Source organism: Nycticebus coucang, chromosome 22, assembly GCF_027406575.1.
Source record: "Nycticebus coucang isolate mNycCou1 chromosome 22, mNycCou1.pri, whole genome shotgun sequence".
In the NCBI taxonomy this organism is placed as follows: domain Eukaryota; kingdom Metazoa; phylum Chordata; class Mammalia; order Primates; family Lorisidae; genus Nycticebus; species Nycticebus coucang.
In genome coordinates, this window is record NC_069801.1 from 49,459,895 (window position 1) to 49,482,619 (window position 22,725).

General features: G+C 46.1%; 2 protein-coding genes across 2 annotated transcripts in view; both read left to right on the plus strand.

The window, feature by feature from the left end:
• The window catches only part of GPX7 (glutathione peroxidase 7), a 263,667-nt gene that overhangs the window by 34,373 nt on the left and 206,569 nt on the right, over positions 1-22,725 (plus strand). The window lies entirely within an intron of this gene.
• The window catches only part of SHISAL2A (shisa like 2A), a 28,827-nt gene that overhangs the window by 2,415 nt on the left and 3,687 nt on the right, over positions 1-22,725 (plus strand). Inside the window, exon 2 of the mRNA XM_053576534.1 lies at positions 6,077-6,216. Within this exon, the coding sequence (XP_053432509.1) occupies positions 6,077-6,216 (140 nt within the window). The remainder of the gene's footprint in view (positions 1-6,076; positions 6,217-22,725) is intronic.

The following is a 22,725-nucleotide window of genomic DNA, read 5'->3' on the forward strand; positions in this document are numbered from 1 at the left end:
TACTCCCTCCCCCTGAGGAGCTCACAGTCCATGTAGAGAGAGGCAACATTCGCCTAAAGTAAAACAATGGAATATTTGTTGAAGTGAGCAGTTAGCACTGAAATAAGGTGATGGTACTGGCCTCCCTTTGAAGTACAGAGACAGTGTGGAACTTTAGGGCTGGGCAGAACCTGTTTCAAACATTAGTTCTGTCACTTACCTATGCAGATTGAAAAAGTTACTTTATTTTATTCTTTTTCTTTTTTTGAAGCAAAGTCTCAAGCTGTCACCCTGGGTAGAGTGCTGTGGTGTTATAGCTCACAGCAACCTCCAACTCCGGCTCAAGTTATCCTCTTGCCTCAGTTTTTTTATTTTTAGTAGAGACGGGGGTCTCGCTTTTGCTCAGGCTGGTCTCCAACTTGGGTACTCAAGCAATCCACCCTTCTCGGCCTCCCAGAGTGCTAGGATTACAGGCATGAGCCACGGCGCCCAGCCCTGAAAGTTATTTATTCTCCTAGTCTCTTTTCTTAACTTTAACATGGCAATAGGAGTATCTGTCTTGTGACTTGTTATAAGGAATGCATGAAATAATACACATGAAAATGACCTGTGCATATGGTAAGTGCTCCATGAAATTCCTTTCTTGGTTCAAAGGTGTGAGAAGTGTAGCTCAGAGTATGCAAGTGAATTGGCCAAGATCCATCAACATCATAACAGAGAGAGATTTAAAGAGCATTACTTAGGACATCTAAAGGTTACATACTTTCACACATTCACAGCCCTGGCATGTCTCCTCCACCTTACACAGATAAGAAAACCTGAGAGAGGTGAAGTTACTCTATGTGAGTGCTGAGAGAGCTGGGATGAAAACTCAGCCCTGTCTGACCCCACGCCTGGCCATGACTGCCTAAATCAGGGGTCCTCAAACTACGGCCCGCAGGCCACATGCGGCAGTGTGATTTTATTTGTTCCCGTTTTGTTTGTTTTACTTCAAAATATGATATGTGCAGTGTGCATAGGAATTGGTTCATAGTTTTTTTTTTTTAAAAACTATAGTCCAGCCCTCCAATGGTCTGAGGGACAGTGAACTGGCCCCCTGTTTAAAAAGTTTGAGGACCTCTGGATCTAGCCTGGCTCTTATATCCTGATCTACTCAGATCATTTGAAAAACATTCACTAGCCCTCTACTGTCTTCTGGGCACTGAGGTGAGTAATCCCCTCAGCACCCAGCCAGGACCCCTTTTCTCTGCCATTACCTTCTTCCCTATGCACCTCTCGTGGTCCCTCCCGTTGCCCTGGAAACCCTCTGATGTGGAGTGCTTTAGTGGCGCAGACAATGCGTTAGTGAAGGGTTAAATGGGGTGATCTCTGAGGTCACATCTCATGTCCTCGTGCTCTATTCTGTGACCCCAAGAGCAGCTGAAAGGTTCTGGAGTAATGTCCTAGACATGGACAGCACGTGGCCCATAAACATTACAGATAAACGCAAAGTGGCAGCGGGGAACCGAGGGTCCTCAGCGTGTCTAGGTGATCTGTGTGCTACGAACCCTGCAACCACTCTACCAGCGTTCTCCTAACAGACCCCCAGCATTGCAGGGCAGAGACCTTGTTTTGCTCTAAATTCTATTTGAATTCTATTCACCTTTTGGTGAAAATCAGTTCTTAGAAATGTAAAAATCTTCAGGTAAGCACTGTTTCCTTGGAGAGGCAGTGCTCAAGAATTGCTGTCTTTAAAATTGTGTCTCAGGAAGCGGTGACACCCTGTGGAGAAGCAGCTGGTTCTAGCGCACAGTCTGGTGCTTGCCAAACATCCTCCATCCCTAGTTCTGTTTTTCAGTGGGACATGAGCTTTGCTGGAGGGCAAAGTAGTGGTCAGGCATTGTATATATCATCTTACTTCATCCTTATGGCCACTGAGCGTGATAGGAACCTTTACAAATGAAGATCTGAGAGGTAAGGTGGTTTTTTTAAGCTTAAATGTGGCAGAACCAGGATTTGGATTTAAAACTACCTGACACCCAAGCCCTGCTTTGTTGTCTCTCCCATTCTTTCTTAGGGAGTCACAGTGGGTTTTTATTTTTCAGTCAGAACGGTGAAATTCTAGAAGGAAAGAGACTTTCTAAGGAAATTTCCCATCCAGAATGGGAAATCTTTATCTTTACTGAAAGGAGTACTCTTCCCTGTGTCCTGAGCAAACTTGCCCCATGATGGGGAGCTCACGTGTTCCCTACATCCTCACCACATTCACCATGGGTCGCCTCTGGTCATTTAAAGCTCATCTTACACTGAACACAGATTTTCTTTCCTTAGAGTCTACCCTGTTGTTCACAGCTCTGTCCCAAATAGATCAGCACAGACAGTGCCTGCTCCTTGACGTCTGATGTGGGACATAGACCCCCAGCTCTCTCACCCATTGCTCAAAGGGCCCCTTTAGAGGTCCTTTTGCATCCAGGTGCCCACATTTGTCCCTCATAGAGAGTAGGGGTCCCAATCTAAGCACAGGTCTCCCAGATAGCCCTGTGAACAATATGTACATCCCAACTGAGAAAGCAATATTTAATTAGCATGATTATAAGAACTAAGAAATAGTACATACTCAATGTGGAAAGTTTGAAAAGGACAGAAGAAACAAAAAGAGAAAGAAATCTTGGGTAATCTAGTGTCTCAGTTTGGCTTCCTGGAAGACTCTGAGACAAGGATTTGATAGCAAGTAGTTTATATGGTAAATGATCCCTGAAAATATGGGTAGAGGGTGGGGAAGTGAGACCAGGAAGGAAAGAAGCCACAATGGGCATTACCAGGCAAGTCACACCAAGGGTAAGTGGAGCCTAAACTCTGCCAGCCAGTGTAGAATGTCCACCTTGGGGTTATCCCACCTGCTGGTGAGTATCTACATGCCAGTTTCTATCATTGGGTGTGAGCTGGTGGGGGAAGGGAGGCATTAATGACCTGCCCTTCTGACCTGCCCAATGTGCAGACGGAGCCTATTGCGGCCTAAGAAAGTCCCTAGACAAAGAGCAGTCGAAACCCTGGCCAGAATATTCCACAGTGATAAGACCAAGGGGACGCTGACAGGACATCTACAGTCTGCACTACACCCAGCCACAGCCCGTTAGCAGTTTGGTGTATTTCCATCCAGCCTTATGTCTGTATGATTGTGGTTATATTTATATTTATTCAGTAAAGTTGGGGTTATGCTATGTATTTAGTATGTGTCCTGCTCTTGTCATTTAACATTATCTCATAAAAATTTATCCATGGTCTTAAATATTATTTGAAAACATCTATATCATTAATAAACTCTTAATAGACTCTATATCAGTGGTCCCCAACCTTTTTGGCACCAGGTAGCAGTTTCTTTTTATTTTTCTTTATTTTTCTGAGACAGAGTCTCACTTTGTCTCCCTCAGTAGAGTGCTGTGGTGTGACAGCTCACAGCAACCTCGAACTCTTGGGCTTAAGTGATTCTCTTGCCTTAGCCTCCCAAGTAGCTGAGACTACAGGTACTCTCCATAACGCTTGGCTATTATTTTTTTGTTGTAGTTGTCATTGTTGTTTAGCAAGCTTAGGCCAGATTCAAACCTGCCCGCCTTACTGTAAACTGCATATGTGAGGGAGCCAGGTTGTGCGCTCCTTACGAGAACCTAATGCCTGATGATCTGACGTGGAGATGTGATGTGTTTGAATCATCCCCAAACCATTCCCTCCTACTCCCTTGTCCATGGACGGCGCCCTAACCACTGAGCTACAGGTGCCAAGCCTGGGTACCAGTTTCATGGAAGACGGGGAGATGATGAGATGCTGGGGAGAGATCATGTGAAATCAGAAAGACTGTAGTTCCCATATGAGCCAGGAGGTGGTTTTCTAGAGATCAGATATGATATTGTGTCGTAATAAGAAAATATATATTTGGTCTCTGCCCCCAGACCCTGATAGATAGGGGTGCTAAAAGAATCTTTTATTCTAATATTTGGTCTTTGACCCCTGATTCCTGACACAGAGCTCCTAAATTCCTTTCATTTCCTGGGTGATCAGAGCATCTTTTGTTCTAATGAGGTGACTCTTGGTGGGCTCCCGGAGAGCCTCAGGATGGGGGCTGGTTGCCAGGGAAACAAACCATGTGATCAGCAGGCTGGAACTGACATCCCCATCTCCCAACCTCTGAGGAGGAGAGAGGGACTGAAGGTTGAATTGATCACCAATGGCCAATGATGTAATCAATCATGCCTATTTAATGAAGCCTTCATAAAGCCCCAGAGAGACCGTTTAGAGAGCGTCTGTATTGCTGACACGCCGAGGTCCCTGGAGGGTTGTGTGCTTTGAGAGAATGTGGAAGCTCTTCGCCCTTCCCCCATACCTTTTTCTATGTATCTTTCCCATCTGGCCATTCATCTGTATTCTTTGTAATATCCTTTGTAATAATAAACCAGTAAATGTGTTTCCCTGAGTCCTATAAGCTATAATGGCAAAATATATCAAAACCCAAGGAAGGGGTCATGAGTACATAATTTTATAGAGGGTGGGTCAGAAGTATAGGTAACAACCTACTACTTTCAATTGATATCAAATTAAGTGATAGTCTTGTGGGACTGAGCCCTCAACCTGTGGGATCTGACACTATCTCCAAATAGTGTCAGATTTGAGTTAAGTTAGGGGACACCCAGCTGGTATCTGCTAAAGAATCGCTTGGTATGGGGAGAACCCCACCACTTCCACCACACCTACAGCCGGTGTCAGAAGTGTTTCGTGGAGTGGTGTGTGTGAGGAAAAAAGAAACTGTGATCAAAGCTTGATTTGAGGCAGAGACCGTGAGGTTGGAGGGTGAAGGACCAGCAATGGAGCAGTATTTTATTTTTAAATTATTATTATTACTTTTTTTTTTTTTTTTTGTAGAGACAGAGTCTCACTTTACTGCCCTCGGTAGAGTGCCGTGGCCTCACACAGCTCACAGCAACCTCCAGCTCTTGGGCTTACGTGATTCTCCTGCCTCAGCCTCCCGAGCAGCTGGGACTATAAGCGCCTGCCACAACGCCCGGCCATTTTTTTGTTGCGGTTTGGCCGGGGCTGGGTTTGAACCCGCCACCCTCGGCATATGGGGCTGGCGCCCTACTCACTGAGCCACAGGCGCCGCCCTATTATTACTTTTTTATTGTTGTGGAATCATTGAAGGTATAAAGAACCATGTTACAATGCTTGCATTAGAGCAGTATTTTAGACATGGAGTTGACACTGTAATGGTCAAAAGGAATGTGGAAGTTGGGTAAGAAATTATCTGAGGCTGGAAGGACAGACTGTTTTTTTTTCTTTGTTTTCTTTTTTGCAGTTTTTGGCCAGGGCTGGGTTTGAACCCACCATCTCCGGCATATGGGGCCAGGGCCCTACTCCTTTGAGCCACAGGCGCCACCCAGGACAGACTGTTTTTAACTAAGGCCTACTATGTGTCTTGAGTTTTAAGAAACAGCAGGGTGGGGGAGGGGGACCTTTAAGACCTTCTCCAGCTCCCTGGGGTGGGAACAGGTTGTGGAAAGCAGGGAAGGAAGGAAAGGAGAAAGAAAGTGAACACAGACTGAGTCCCAGTTACATGGTGGCACTGAGCCGTGTCACGTTATATTTATAGTGTGTAGTACTTGGCATGAGTTGATGGGATACTTTTGAGCCCTTTTGCATGGTGAGTCACAGAAGCCCGGTTAAGATGGGTAGGGATAGGCCGGGTGCCCTGGCTCATACCTGCAATCCTAGTAGTCTAGGAAGCCAAGGAAGGTGGATCGCTTGAGCTCAGGAGTTTGAGAACAGCCCGAGCAAGAGCGAGACCCCATCTCTACAAAAAATAGAAAAATTAGCCGAGCGTTGTGGCAGGCACCTGTAGTCCCAGCTACTTGGGAGGCTGAGGCAAGAGGATTGCTTGAGCGCCAAAGTTAGAGGTTGCTGTGACACCACAGCACTCAACCCAGGTGACTGAGTGACACTGTCTTTAAAAAAAAAAAAAAGACGTGTAGGGACAGAACAAAAACTGAAGCTGATTCCTGCCACACCTCCATAGCATCTGCCTCTCAAGTCCCCTTCCTGACACTGCTCCCATGTGGTTCTCTCTCCCCAGTGTCGGCGCTCTTGTGGGCCTGTCCATAGCAGCAGTGGTCCTCCTGGCCTTTGTTGTCACAGCCTGTGTGCTTTGTTACCTGTTCCTCAGCGCAAAGCCCCACACAAAACTGGACCCAGGCTTAAGCTTACAGACAACCGGTAAGAAAGAGGCCTCTTGATTTCCTTGTGGTCAATAGGCTAGCACCTTTTTTGAGGAAAGAGATTTAGAAATGATGTTTAGAACATTTGTCGTGTGAGTGTTCCTGTAATATTCAAAAGCAGCAGCACATTTCTCAGGAGGTTCATGATACTGAGCATTTCCATCCCAAACTCTTCATGAGCTCAGCGTTGATCAGAGTAATTTAACATAGTCAGCGCTCCATTTGTCACACTGGGATTAATCCACGTTGTGGATTTTCTAAAGCAATGTTTTAATTCTAGCCTTTGGGAATGCACACTGATTTTATTATTACTTCACACAAAGTAGAATTAATGAGAAAATTTTTCTGCCACCCAAACTCACAATTTATTCAGGAACGACATACAGTTGGGGTTTTTTGTGGGGTGGAAAGTGGGAACAGTTGCCCAGGCTAGTGTACAATGGTGTCGTCATAGTTCACAGCAACCTCAAACTCCTGGGTTCAAGTGATCTTCCTGCCTCAGCCTCCATAGTAGCTGGAACTACAGGAATGTGCCACCATGCCAAGCTAATTCCCCCCCCCCCTTTTTTTTTGAGACAGAGTCTCACTCTATTCCAGCAGCTAGAGTGCTATAACATCAGCCTAGCTCCCAGCACCCTCACACTCTTTGGGCTTGAGCAACCCTCTTGCCTTAGCCTCCCAAGCAGCTGAGACAACAGATGCCCCCCGCAACACCTTGCTAGTTTTTCTTCTTTTAGTAGAGCTAGAGTCTCGCTCTTGCTCAGGCTTGTCCTAACCTCCTGAGCTCAAGCAATCCATTTGCTTGGCACCAGCCATGTGCACCTGAGCTGGCGGGTTAGAATCCAGCTCGGGCCCGCCAAACAATGACAGCTGCAACCAAAAAACAGCCAGGCATTGTGGCAGGCACCTGTAGTCTCAGCTGCTTGGGAGGCAGAGGCAGGAGAACGGCTTGAGCCCAGGAGTTGGAGGTTGCTGTGAGTTGTGATGCCATGGCTCTACCCAGGGGGAGGCTCTGTCTCAAAAAAAAAAAATGGTGGGCTAAAATTCAGCTCGTATCTGTCTGCCTCGAGTCACTCTTTTTCTCTGCTCCTCACACTGGGTCTGTGCAAGTATATACTTAAGCACAAAATTATTTGATACCAAATGTAAAGAGGGGTTCAAAAGGGGGAGGAGACTTGAATGGGTGAGGAAGTTGATTAGGCCTAATAGAAGAGATGAAGTACCCCAGGATAAAGGGTAAATAAAGGTCAAGGTTGTGGGCAACACCAAGTGAGTGAGCCCTACATAGAGACAAAGTCGGTCATGCTGGGGCACCATAGGGAATAAGGCCAGGCAGGATAAGAGAGGAATTTGAATTCAGCAGGAGGAGCAAGAGTGCCAGACATCAGGGAGACAGAAGGGGCAGGGGGAGCTGATTCTCAGAAAGCGAGGGCTGGATGCTGTCATTCGGAAAAGACTAATTGTCCAATTTAACAATAAAAATGCAACAAGCAACAACACAAGAACCCTTCTTAGATCCTGATGGGTGTGATCAATCCTGCTGTGGCTGAGCAGTGGGAAGCGAAGCGGGAGGGGTGACTTTTGAAGGTAAAAGGATTCATCTGGCTCCCCTTGGAGTCAGAAGGACCTGAGAGGCAGCAGCCAGGCAATAAGAAAAAAGTCTGAACATAATCTCAGCCTAGAGGAGACCAGAAGCAGCTTGGATAGAGGAAAGTAATGAAGGTTAACGACAGACGTAAAGAACCTGACTATGTGGTGAGATATGGCGTGGGTGTGGATGAGAAGGCTCGACATCATAAAAATGTCAGTTCTCCCCAAATTAATCTGTAGTTAAAAGTCCTGGGCCAGGAGCAGTGGCTCTCATCTGTAATCCTAGCACTCTGGGAAGCCAAGGTGGGTGGATCGCTTGAGCTCACGAGTTGGAGACCAGCCTGAGCAAGAGTGAGACCTGGTCTATAAAAAATAGCCAGGCTGGGCTTGGCACCTGTAGCTCAGGGACTAGGGCACCAGCCACATACACCGGAGGCCTGCCAAACAACAACGACAACTGCAAAAATAACAACAACAACAAAAATAATAGCAAGACGTTATGGCAGGCACCTATAGTCCCAAGGACTTGGGAGGCTGAGGCAAGAGAATCACTTATGCCCAAGAGTTTGAGGTTGCTGTGAGCTGTGATGCCACAGTACTCTACCAAGGGCCACATAATAAGACTCTGTCTCAAAAAAAAAAAAAAAAATACCCAGGCTAGCTCAGTACCCATAGCTCAGCAATTAGGGTGCCAGCCACATGCACCAGGGCTGGTGGGTTCAAACCTGGCCAGAGCCTGCTAAACAAACAAAGAAACAAAAAGAGCTACTCTGGAGGCTGAGGCAAGAGAATTGCTTGAGCCCAAGATTTGAGGTTGCCATGAGCTGTGATGCCATAGCACTCTACTGAGGGCAATATAGTGAGACTCTGTCTCAAAAAAAAAAAAAAAAGAAAGAAAAGAAAAGAAACTAAAATAAAAATCCCAACAAAATGTGTCCTGGAATTTGTAAAATTAATTCTCAAGTTAATCTGGAAGCATACAGGTACAAGACTGAGCAAAACAATTTTGGAAAAAAAGAAGAGGGGGAAGGCCAGGCATGGTGGCTCATGCTTGTAATCCTAGCTCTCTGGGAGGCCAAGGTGGGAGGATTGCTTGAGCTCAGTAGTTGGAGCAAGAGTGAGATCCCATCTCTACTAAAAATTGAAAAATTAGCCAGGCGTTTTGTAAGTGACTAAAGTCCCAACTACTTGTGAGACTGAGGCAAGAAGATTGAGCCCAGGAGTTTGAGGTTGCTGGGAGTTATGACACCACAGCACTCGAACCAGGGCAACAGAATGAGAATCTGTCTCAAAAAAAACAGGCGCAGTGGCTCATGCCTATAATCCTAGCACTCTGGGAGGCAGAGCTGGGTAGATTGCCTGAGCTACAGATTGGAGACCAGCCTAAGCCAGAGTGAGACCTCATCTCTAAAAACAGCCAGGCATTGTAGCGGGTGCCTGTTGTCCCAGCTACTTGGGAGGCTGAGGCAAGAGAATCACTTGAGCCCAAGAGTTTGAGGTTGCTATGAGCTGTGACACCATGGCACTCTACCACAGGTGACAAAGTGAGGCTCTGCCTCCAAAACAACAAAAAACAAAAAGAAAGAGGAGGAACTTGCCCTGTTGGGTGATAAGAAATTTTTTTCTTTTTTTTTTTTTTTTGAGACAGAGTCTCACTATGTCACCCTCGGTAGAGTGCTGTGGCATCACAGCTCACAGCAACCTCAAACCCTTGGGTTTAAGCGATTCTCTTGCCTCAGCCTCTCAACTAGCTGGAATTACAGGCGCCTGTCACAACACCTGGCTCTTTTTTTGTTGCAGTTGTCGTTTTTCATCTGGCCAGGCTGAGTTTGAACCCGCCAGCCCCAGTGCATGTTGTTGGCACCATAACCACTGTGCTATGGGGCGCCAAGCCTGATAAGACATTTTTTATTTATTTATTTTTTTTTTGAGACAGAGTTTCAAGCTGTCTCTCTGGGTAGAGTGCCACAGCATTGTAGCTCACAGCAACCTCTAACTCAAGCTCAAGTGATCCTCTTGCCTCAGTTTTTCTATTTTTTTTTTTTTTTTGTAGAGACAGAGTCTCACTTTACTGCCCTCGGTAGAGTGCCATGATGTCACACAGCTCACAGCAACCTCCAGCTTTTGGGATTATGCAATTCTCTTGTCTCAGCCTCCCTAGCAGCTGGGACTACAGGTGCCTGCCACAACGCCCAGCTATTTTTGGTTGCAGTTTGGCCCAGGCCGGGTTTGAACCAGCTACCCTCTGTTTATGGGACCGGTGCCCTACTCACTGAGCCACAGGGGCCACCCGTTTTTCTATTTTGTTCAGGCTGGTCTTGAACTCGTGAATTCAAGCAATCTACCCACCTTGGCCCTAGGTGTGAGCACTGCTCCTGGCTCATAAGACATGTTTTAAAAGATATAATGATTAAAGCTGGCTGGGTGGAGCATGCTTAGGAGGCTAGTTCCACCTACTTAAGAGGCTGGGGCAGGAGGATCCAGGCTGTAGTAGAATTCCGGGAGTTCCAGGCTCTAGTGTGCTATGATCACTGCACTGCAACTTGGGCAACATACCAGGGCCTTTTGTCTAAAAACTCAAAAAGGATATTAAGAATTTGTTTGTGTGATATTGGCATAGAAATTAATGGAATTGGGCAGTGCAGTAGTTTTGAACCAAGTACAAATTTGTTCCCCAAGGACATTTGACAAGGTCTGGAAACATTTTTGGTTGTCACAATGAGGAGAAGAGGTACTACTGATATCTGTTGGTAGAAACCAGGCATAGTGGCTACATCCTACAATATAGAGGACAGCATCCCACAACAAAGCATTATCAGTAGTACAAGGTTAAGAAACCCTAGAACAGGCCGGGCGCTGTGGCTCACGCCTGTAATCCTAGCACTGTGGGAGGCTGAGGCGGGCAGATTGCTGAAGCTCATGAGTTACAGATCAGCCTGAGCAAGAGCAAGATCCCATCTCTACCAAAAATGAAAAACTGAGGCAAGAGGATGTCTTGAGCCCAAGAGTTTGAGATTGCTGTGAGCTATGATGCCATAGTACTCTACTTAGGGCAACAGAGTGAAACTGTCTCAAAACAAACAAATAAGCAAAAAAAACCCCATAAAAACAAGCAGACTTACCTGGTCACATCAAATGATTACGCCTTTTGTGATTTAGTGTTTGTGACCCAGGACCAGATCTACTAAAGGAAGAACTCTTTGGCAATGTGGCTGCTGTAAAAATAAATAAATGTTGAATAACTAAAAAAAAAAAAAAGAAAGAAAAGAAAAGAAACTCTGGAACAGAAAATGGAATGTTAAGGTTGAAAAAACCAGAATAAAAAAGGTCCAGAAGCAGACTAATTAAAATATAGGAATTTAGTATATATACATATTTATATGATTTAGGATTTGCTAATTCAAAGTTTGTGGTAATTTTATAGAATAAGATAATAATATGAATAAGTCTGTGAATAATGAGAATCACCTTTATATGAAATAAGACAGGATTGATATCTACAATGTATAAATACACCTTTTTGTTGTTGTTGTTGTTGTTGTTGTTGTTGTTGTTGTTTGAGACAGAGCCTCAAGCTGTTGCCCTGGGTAGAGTTCTGTGGTGTCACAGCTCACACCAACCTCCAACTCCTGGGCTCAAGCTATTCTCCTGACTCCGCCTCCCAAGTAGCTGGGACTACAGGCACCCGCAACAATACCCAGCTATATTTTGGTTGCAGCCGTCATTGTTGTTTGGCGGGCTGGGGCTGGATTTGGACCCGCCAGCTCAAGTGTATGTGGCTGGCGCCTTAGCCGCTTGAGCCACAGATGCCGAGCCTTTGTTGTTGTTTTTTGAGATAGAGTCTCACTCTGGCACCCTGAGTAGAGTGCCATGGCATCATAGCTCACAGCAACCTCAAACTCCTGGGCTCAAGCAATCCTCTTGCCACATGCCCAGCTTTTTTTTTTTTTTTTTCGTGTGTGTGTGGAGGGGGGTGGGGGTTGGCATTTTTTGGCCGGAGCTGGGTTTGAACCCACCACCTCTGGAATATGGGGCCGGCACCCCACTCCTTTGAGCCACAGGTGCCACCCATACCCAGCTATTTTTTAGAGACGGGGTTTCCCTAGCTCAGGCTGGTCTCGAAGTCCTGAGCTTCAGTGATCCACCTGCCTCAGCATCCCAGAGCATTAGGATTACAGGCATGAGCCACCACACTCAGCCACATAAATATACTTTTAAAACATGAGGTAATTATGGCTAAGGCAGGATGATCGCTTGAGGGCAGGAGTTTGAGACCAGCCTGGTCAACATAGCAAGACTCCATCTCTACAAAACAAAACAAAAATAAGCTTGATGTGGTGGCTCACATCTATAGTCTCAGCTATTTAGGAGGCTGAGGTGGGCAGATCACTTGAGCCCAGAGTTTGAGGGTGCAAGTAAGTTACGACTGAATCATTGCACTCCAGCCTGCATGACACAGCAAACTCTCTCTATAAAAAAAGAGAGAAAAAGGTGGCACCTGTGGCTCAATGGGTAGGGCACTGGCCCCATATACCGAGGTTGGCGGCTTTGAACCAGCCCCGGCCAAATTGCAACAAAAAAATAGCTGAGTGTCCTGGCAGGCGCCTGTAGTCCCAGCTACTCGGGAAGCTGAGGCAAGAGAATCACTTAAGCCCAGGAGTTGGAGGTTGCTGTGAGCTGTGATGTTACAGCACTCTACCAAAGGTGACAAAGTGAGACTCTGTCTCTAAAAAAAAAAAAGAGAGAGGGCAGTGCCTGTGGCTCAGTGAGTAGGGCGCTGGCCCCATATACTGAAGGTGGCTGGTTCATACCCAGCCCCGGCCAAACTGCAACAAAAAAATAGCCGGGCGTTGTAGCAGGCGCCTGTAGTCTCAGCTACTCGGGAGGCTGAGGCAAAAGAATCACCTAAGCCTACGAGCTGGAGGTTGCTGTGAGCTGTGATGCCACAGCACTCTACCAAGGGTGACAAAGTGAGACTCTGCCTCTAAAAAAAAAAGGGAGAGAAAAATTGCAATCCACAATAAAAGAAATACAAATGCCTAATATCAATACACATGAAAAGACTCTCAGCCTTTACTAATAACCAGAAGAATGAGATTAAAGAATGCTATACCTTAAAAAAAATTATATTGGCAAAATACCAAAAGTAGGTCATATTAACAGTGAGAAGGTTGGGAGGGAAATGGATTCTCTCATATACTGCTGCTAAGAATATAAATTGGTGCAACCACTTTATAATTTGGCAGTATCTCTTTAAACTAAAAATGCATATACCCTATAACTCAGTAATTCCACTTGTATATGCCTTCGAGAAATGGTTGCATTAGGATAGGACTTGTAAAGATAGGTGTCATGATAACCTGTCATATTAGAAACAAACTAGATGTCCATCAGCAAAGGAATGCATAAATAAACTGTTGTCTAATGTGATGAAATATGGTACACTAGTTAAAAGGAATGAGCCACCGCATTTGGTCTTCATAATTACGGGGCAGAGTATAGATTTTATTTTATTTATTCATTTTTGTTTGAGACGGAGTCTCACTGTGTCGCCCTCCGTAGAGTACTGTGGTGTCATAGCTCACAGCAACCTCCAACTCTTGGGCTTAAGCGATTCTCTTGCCTCAGTCTCCCAAGTAGCTGGGACTATAGGTGCCCCGCCACAACACCCGGCTATTTTTTGATTGCAGTTGTCATTGTTGTTTAGCAGGCCCGGGCTGGGCTCGAACCCACCAGCTTAGGTGTACGTGGCTGGCGCCCTACTCACTGAGCTACGGTCTCCGAGCCAGAGTATAGATTTTATTACTACTTCCATTTTACAGATGAGGAATCTGAAACGCAAAGTCACCTAATGAGTGAGTGACAGAGCCAACTCTACCTCCCCCTGCTCTCCTTTCCTTATCTCTGTTGCTGAGAAAGGGAGGTCCCTACTATATTGGACAGGATTGATATCTGCAATCCTGTTATGTGCCAGACACTGTTTTAAATTTTATCTATACCATCTCATCTAATCTTTCCACTTGCCCTGGTGAGGTAGGGCTCCTTATCGCCCATTTTACAGATGTGAAAACCAGATCTCAGAGACGCTAGATGACTTACCCCAGCTGATAAATGTGGAGCTGGAATTCAGACAGATGTCTTTCTGTCTCCAAAGTCCTACTCTTTCCATCGTGCCAGACCAGGACTGTGGGATATTCTGGCTTGTCACCTACGTCACTTATCTAGCCAGACCTCCAGCTTGTCTGCCTTAGGGGAGTACAGTTCACCCCTTCGCCTGTCAATGGAAGCCATTTTCCCACTTTTCACTTCTCAGCCACCAGCTGGATTATTCGGTCACCAGGGTTAGAGACAGTTTGTCCTCTTGTTTTTCTTCCTTATTTTTAAGATGAAAAATGGATTTCCTGGGCGGCGCCTGTGGCTCAGTGAGTAGGGCGCCAGCCCCATATGCCGAGGGTGGCGGGTTCAAACCCAGCCCCGGCCAAACTGCAACAAAAAAATAGCTGGGTGCTGTGGCGGGCGCCTGTAGTCCCAACTGCTCGGGAGGCTGAGGCAAGAGAATCGCTTAAGCCCAGGAGCTGGAGGTTGCTGTGAGCTGTGTGATGCCACGGCCATAAAGTGAGACTCTGTCTCTACAAAAAAAAAAAGAAAAATGGATTTCCTGCCTCAGTGCCTGTAGCTCAACGGCTAGGGTGTTGGCCACATACACTGGGGCTGGAGGGTTCAAACCTTGGCCGGGCCTGCTAAACAACAATGACAACTACAACAAAAAAATAGCCAGGTGTAGTTGTGGGCACCTGTAGTCCCAGCTACTTGGGAGGCTGAGGCAAGAGAATCGCTTAAGCCCAAGAGTTTGAGGTTGCTATGAGCTATGATGCCACAGCACTCTGAGGGCAACATAGACTCCGTCTCAAAAAAAAAAGATTATTATACCAAGCTGTACAGGGTGGCTCAAGCCTGTAATCCTAGAGTTCTGAGAGGCCAAGGCAGTTGGATCACCTGAGCTCAGGAGCTTGAGACCAGATTGAGCAAGAGCAAGACCCCATCTCTACTAAAAAGTAGAAAACTTAGCCAAACCTGTGACAAGTAGGTGCCTAGAGCCCCAGCTACTTGGGAAACTGAAGCAGGAAGATCTCTTGAATCCAAGGGTTTAAGGTTGTTGTGAGCTACGACGCCACAGCACTCTACTCAGAGCAACAGAGTAAGATTCTGTATCAAAAATAAAAGAACAAAATAGAGCTTGGTATATTTGTCTTAAGGCTTCTTCCTTTCCCAAGTGCCTCTTGGAATAAAAACAAAACAATAAACAAGGGGCAGGCAACGTGGCTCACGCCTGTAATCCCAGCACTCTGGGAGTCTGAGGTGGGTGCATTGCCTGAGCTGACGGGGTGAAGACCAGCCCGAGCTAGAGCGAGACCGCACCTCTAAAAATAGCTGGGCGTTGTGGTGAGCACTACTCGGGAAGCTGAGGCAAGAGAATTGCTTGAGCCCAAGAGGGCAACTTCTCAAAGATGGAATCCCCCAGCCCTGGCTTCAGGCATCCTTTGGGACTTTAATGGCTTCCATTACATATTAGCCAAAGGAATAGTCAAAAGTATGTGAGATTCAAGCTGGGAACACTGCCTATTTCCACTAGTTTCCCTAAAAGGCTGGGATTGTGGGATTGAAAGCCCTGGCATGCAGATTCGAGGAAAGCTTTGGGATCTGGAGGAAAGAATCATGTAAAAAAAGCCATGGTGGGTCCACAAGCCAAGCCCAGTACAAAGCAGAAGTATGATGTGGTTTCTAAAATTGTGAGTGGAATCTCAGGTCACATTAACAGAAATGTAAGGCCAGAAGCAAAGAAGTGGGCTGGGTGCAGTTGCTCAGCCTATAATTGCTTGAGCCCAAGAGTTTGAGGTTGCTGTGAGTTAAGACACCATGGCACTCTACCCAGGGCATCAAAGTGGGACTGTTTCAAAAAGAAAAAAAAGAAGACGCAAAGGAATAGTGGCCCATCTTTACTCTGAATTGGATGGAACACAGCACCTATCACATCTCAGACATAACTTTTTATCATCTACTCTTTAGGTTCCCAACTATGGGTTCCAGTTTTCTGAGGGTCCCCAAATATAGTAATGAGGATTCTTGAGCAATATCCAATATTCCAAAGGTTTTACTGGGACCAAGTTTCTTTACTTTTATCTAGAATTATATCAGTTCCAGGCAGCCCCTGTGGCTCAGTGGGTAGGGCATCGGTCCCATATACTGAGGGTGGTGGGTTCGAACCCGGCCCCGGCCAAACTGCAACAAAAAAATAGCTGGGCGTTGTGGCAGGCACCTGTAGTCCCAGCTACTTGGGAGGCTGAGGCAAGAGAAAAGCTACTTGGGAGGTTGCTGTGAGCTGTGACGGCACAGCACTCTACGGAAGGCGATAAAGTGAGACTTTATCTCTTAAAAAAAAAATAGAATTAGATCAGTTCCACAGGAATAATTAACATAGACTCTCTCCTACTGACCAGAATTCTTTGATTAATACAAAATGGAAAAAAATAGTACTTATGGCCCTTAGCAAGTGGTTAGGGTGCTGGCCACATACAAGAGGGCTGGCAGGTTCGAACCTGGCCTGGGCCAGCTAAACAACAAGGATAACTACAACAAAAAAATAGCCGGGCATTGTGGCAGGTGCCTGTAGTCTCAGCTACTTGGGAGGCTAAAGCAAGAGAATCCCAAGAGTTTGGGAGTTACTGTGAGCTGTGACGTCACACTGCACTCTACCGAGGGCGACAAAGTAAGACTCTGTCTCAAAAAAAAAATTAGTACTTAATGAATAGTCTATCAGACAGGCAGAATCCTTTAAAACTTGAAGTCCAAAGGAAAAGAAATAGAAAAATGAAACCAGCCCAACTTTCTATCTCATTTTATGAGGCAATAACTGAGATTTAGAAAGAAGCAGTTGACATAATGTCAATGATTTAACAATGATTTTAGACAATGATTTACGCAACGTAGCAGAATGAAGACTTGTACCAAGGTTTTTTAGCTCCTGGAAGCCCAAGGGATTCCCAGAGCACAGGCTGACAGCTACTCAGAAGATCCACAATTTAGAAGGACCAATAAGCATGTGATCAGAGGCAAGTAACTAGCTCAGATCTGGGAACAAGGTCATATCAGGATAAGCTGAACAGCTGGGGATATTTGGCCTGGAACAGAGAAGACTCAGGGCTCATGGCCTAGGGCCTCCTAGCTCTGCAGTTATTCTGGGACAGGAGGAGCAGACATTTAGTGACAAGCAAGAGAACAGCGTTGAGATCAGTGGAGGAAGCCACAGGGAGGCAGTTGTTGATTTAATAAAAGTAGAACTTGACCAGGCTTGGCGGCTCATGCCTAGCACTTTGGGAGGCTGAGGTAAGAGGTCAGGAGATCCAGATCAGCCTGAGCAAGAGTGAGACCCTATAACTACCAAAAATAGAAAAATTAGCTGGAAGGCTAAGGCAGGAGAATTGTTTGAGCCCAGGACTGTAAGGTTGCAGAGAGCTGTGATGCCTCTGAACTTTAGCCCAGGCAACAAAGCAAGACCTTGTCTCCAAAAAGATATCTTTTTTTTTTTTTTTTTGAGACAAAGTCTCAAGTTGTCACCCTGGGTAGAGTGCCATAGCATCACAGCTTACAGGTGGGACTACAGGTGCCCGCAACAATGCCTGGCTGGGTTTTGTTGTTGTTGTTGTTGCTGTTGTTGCAGTTGTCATTGGTTTTTTATCTGGCCCAGACCAGGTTCAAACCTGCCAGCCTCAGTGTATGTGCCCGGCACCCTACCCACTGAGCTACAAGCGCCACTCTCCAAAAAGATATCTTAAAAAAGTAGAACTTGGGACGACGCCTGTGGCTCAGTCGGTAGGGCGCCGGCCCCATATACCGAAGGTGGCGGGTTCAGGCCTGGCCCCGGCCAAACTGCAACCAAAAAAAAATATAGCTGGGCGTTGTGGTGGGCGCCTGTAGTCCCAGCTACTCGGGAGGCTGAGGCAAGAGAATCGCTTAAGCCCAGGAGTTGAAGTTGGAGGTTGCTGTGAGCTGTGTGAGGCCATGGCACTCTACCGAGGGCCATAAAGTGAGACTCTGTCTCTACAAAAAAAAAAAGTAGAACTTACTTGTAGTGAAACCTGGAATACTCCTGCAAAAAGGTAGCTTCATTACTTCATCGCTCTGGGCCATATTTGGCTCACCAATTTATAATCCTTGGTTTAAAAAAAAAGCTTCTCTGTCCATGGAAGGTAATCAGAAACAGTATAAATGTGGGATTCGGGGAAGGGGATTCTTGAATGGAAGGGTGAACTAAATCCCTGTACTAGCTGAAATGTCTTAAAATGCAAGGTTAAATTACCAAGGTTCCCAAAGAATCTACAAAACATATACATAAAAATAACTACTTATACCTAATAAGCGTGTTTACAAGGACATAGAATACAAGGGCAATACCAAGCATCAAGCCAGGCTTGATGGCTCATGCTTGCTCTAGGAGGCCAAGGCAAGAGGAGTTTAACACCAGTCTGAGGAAGAACAAGACCCAGTCTCTACTAAAACTAGAAAACATTAGGTAAGCATCACATGTGCATCTATAGTCACAGCTTCTTGGGAGACTGAGGCAGGAGGATTGCTTGAACCCAGGAGATAGAGGTTGCTGTGAATTATGATGCCACCACTCTAGCCAGGGTGATATAGCAACACAAAATTGGAAACCAAAATTAAAAACACAATAATACCAAGGCTGTGTGCAGTAGCTCACACCTGTAATCCTAGCAGCTGGGAGGCCAAGGTGGTAGGTTGGTAGATTCCCCGAGCTCACAGATTTGAGACCAGCCTGAGCCAGAGCAAGAACTCACTTGAGCCCAAGAGTTTGAGGTTGTGTGAGCTGTGATGCCACAGCACTCTATGAAGAACAACAAAATGAGACTGTCAAAAAAAACTTTTCTTAAAAAGAAAGAAATTTTAAAACACAATAATACCATTTACATTTGCTCCATAAAAATGAAATATGTGTCAGTTATGAGTCTTAACAAAACATGTACAGGATCAGTATGTTAAAAATTACATGGCCAGGCACTGGGGCTCAGGCCTGTAATCCCAGCATTTGGGGAAACCAAGATGGGAGGATTGCTTGAGCCTAGGAGTTTGAGGTCAGCTTGGGTGACAAAGCAAGATCCTATACACACACAAAAATTTTTTTTTAATTAGCCATGCTCAGTGGTACACACTTGTAGTCCTAGCTTCTAGGAGACTGAGGCTGGAGGATCCCTTATGCCTAGGAATTCAAGGCTGCAGTGAGCTATGATTGTGCTGCTGCACTCCAGCCTTGCTGACAAAGTGAGACTCTGTCTCAAAACAAACAAAAAACTACAAAATGTTGATGAAAGAAATCAAAGACCTAAATAAATGGAGAGATACACCATGTTCATGAACTGAAAGACCCAACATAGAGCCGGGAGAAGTGACTCATGCCTATAATCCTAGCACTCAGGGAGGCCAAGGTGGTTTGATTGCTTTAGCTCAGGAGTTCAAGATCAGCCTGACCAAGAGTGAGACTCCATCTCTACTAAAAATAGAAAAATTAGCCAGGTGTCATGGCGGGCACCTGTAGTCCCAGCTACTTTGGAGGCTGAGGCAAGAGGATTGCTCGAGTCCAAGAGATTGAGGTTGCTGTGAGCTATCATGATGCCATAGCACTCTACCAAGGGCCATAGAGTGAGACTCTGCCTAAAAAAAAAAAAGACTCAACATAGTAAATTGCAGCAGCTTTTTAATATTTATTTATTTATCTTTTGAGTCTCAAGCTGTCAACCTCAAACTCTTGGGCTTACGCAATCTCTTGCCTCAGCCTCCCCACTAGCCGGGACTACAATTGCCCGCCACAACACCTTGCTATTTTTTTTGTTGCAGCTGTCATTGTTGTTCAGCTGGCCTGGGCTGGATTTGAACCTGCCAGCTTCAGTGTATGTGGCTGGAGCCATAACCACTCTGCTACGGGCACTGAGTCTGCAGCAGCTTTTCTTGTATATATAGACAAGGTAATTCTAAAATTTATGTGAAAAGACAAAGGAACTAGAATGGCTAAAGTAATACTAACAAAGAATGAAATTAGAGGAAACATGCTTCTTATTTTAAGATTTGACAACAATAAGAAACAATAATTGGGCGGCACCTATGGCTCAGTGGGTAGGGCGCTGGCCCCATATACTAAGGGTGGCAGGTTCGAACCCAGCCCCAGATAGCTAAAACAGCAGTGGCAACTGCAACAAAAATAGCCAGGCATAGGGCGGCGCCTGTGGCTCAGTCGGTAAGGCGCCAGCCCCATATGCCGAGGGTGGCGGGTTCAAACCCAGCCCCGGCCAAACTGCAACAAAAAAAATAGCCGGGCGTTGTGGCAGGCGCCTGTAGTCCCAGCTGCTCGGGAGGCTGAGGCAAGAGAATCTCGTAAGCCCAAGAATTAAGAGGTTGCTGTGAGCCATGTGATGCCACGGCACTCTGCCCGAGGGCAGTACCGTGAGACTCTGTCTCTACAAAAAAAAAAAAAAATAGCCAGGCATTGTGGCAGGCGCCTGTAGTCCCAGGTACTCAGGAGGCTGAGGCAAGAGAATCACTTAAGCCCAAGAGTTGGTGGTTGCTGTGAGCTGTGACGCCACAGCACTTTACCGAGGGCAACATATAAGACTCTGTCTCAAAAAAAAAAAACAATAATCAGGGCAATGTGGTATTAGTGTTGGGGGAGGGAAAAACATATAGAAACATATAGATCAAAATACAGTCCAGAAATAGATCCACATCATAAGTTTGTACAGCAGATTTTTGACAAAGGTGCAAAAGCAGTTCAATTGGGGGAAGAACAATTTTGTTTTGCTTTGTTTTGTTTTTTTCAGTCTTATTTTGTCACCCTCTATAGAGTGCAGTGCCATGGCATCATACCTCAAGCAACCTCAAACTCTTGGGCTCAAGCAATTCTCTTGCCTCTGCCTCCTGAGTATTGCCACAACACCCAGCTATTTTTAGAGACGGGGTCTCGCTCTAGCTCAAGCTGGTCTTGGACTCTTTTTTTTTTTTTTGTAGAGACAGAGTCTCACTTTATCACCCTCGGTAGAGTGCCGTGGCATCACACAGCTCACGGCAACCTCTAACTCCTGGGCTTAAGCGATTCTCTTGCCTCAGCCTCCCGAGTAGCTGGGACTACAGGTGCCCACCACAATGCCCAGCTATTTTTTGGTTTGCAGTTCAGCCGGGGCCGGGTTTGAACCCGCCACCCTCCGTATATGGGGCCAGCGCCCTACCGACTGAGCCACAGGCGCCGCCCTGGTCTTGGACTCTTGAGCTCAGGGAATTCACCCACCTCGGCCTCCCAGAGTGTTAGGATTATAGGTGTGAGCCACCTTGCCTGGCATGAATAATCTTTTCAATAAATCATGTTAGGTAATAATTTCCATAAGTAAAAATAAACCTTCACCTAAATCTCATACATTACACAAAAATGAACTTAAAATAGATCTAAATGTAAGCCATAAAATAACACTTTTAGAAGAAGACAGGAAAAAAAAATTTTTATTTTTTTATTTTATTTTACTTTTTTTTTTGCAGTTTTTGGCCGGGGCTGGGCTTGAACCCACCACCTCCAGCATATGGAGCTGGCGCCCTACCCCTTTGAGCCACAGGTGCCGCCCGACAGGAGAAAATCTTCATGACTCGGAGTTAGGTAAAGAATTATTAGACAAGAAACAAAAACAACACATTTTTTATTTTATTTATTTATTTATTTTGAGATGGAGTCTCGCTCAGTCACCGTAGGGTTGAGTACCATGGTGTCATAGCTCATAGCAACCTTAAACTTCTGGGCTCAAGAGATCCTCTTGCCTCAGCCTCCTGAGTAGCTGGGACTACAGGCACCTGCCACAACACTCGGCTACTTTCAGAGATGAGGTCTCCTTCTGGCTCAGGCTGGTCTCAAACTCCTGAGTTTAGGCAATCCACCCACCTCGGCCTCCCAAAATGCTAAGATTACAGGTGTGAGCCACTGTGCCCGGCCTATACAATACATTTTTTAAAAAAGATAAATTGGGATGGCGCCTGTGGCTCAGTCGGTAGGGCTCCAGCCCCATATACTGAGGGTGGTGGGTTCAAACCCGGCCCCGGCCAAACTGCAACCAAAAAATAGCTGGGCGTTGTGGTGGGCGCCTGTAGTCCCAGCTACTCGGGAGGCTGAGGCAAGAGAATCGCTTAAGCCCAGGAGTTGGAGGTTGCTGTGAGCTGTGTGAGGCCACGGCACTCTACGGAGGGCCATAAAGTGAGACTCTGTCTCTACAAAAAAAAAAAAAAAAGATAAATTGGTGGCTTGGTGCCCATAGCACAGTGGTTACGGTGTCAGCCACATGCACCGAGGTTGGGGGGTTTGAACCTGAGCCAGGCCAGCTAAACAACAATGACAACTACAACCAAAAAATAGCTAGGGGCAGCGCCTGTGGTTCAGTGAGTAGGGTGCCGGCCCCATATACCAAGGGCTGGAGGTTGCTGGAGCTGTGACACACGGCACTCTACCAAGGGCGACAAAGTGAGACTCTGTCTCTAAAAAAAAATAGCAGGGCATTGGGCACCTGTAGTTCCAGCTTCTTGGGAGGCTGAAGCAAGAGAATCGCTTGAGACCAAGAGTTTTCTTTTTTTTTTTTGGAGACAGAGTCTCACTTTGTCACAGTCAGTAGAGCACTGTGGCATCACAGCTCACAGCAACCTCCAGCTATTGGGCTTAGCCAACTACTTTTTTGTTGCAGTTCAGCTGGGGCCGGGTTCGAACCTGCCACCCTTGGTATATGGGGCTGGTGCCCTACTCACTGAGCCACAGGCACCGCCCCGAGCCCAAGAGTTTGAGGTTGCTGTGAGCTGTGAAGTCACAGTACTCTACTGAGGA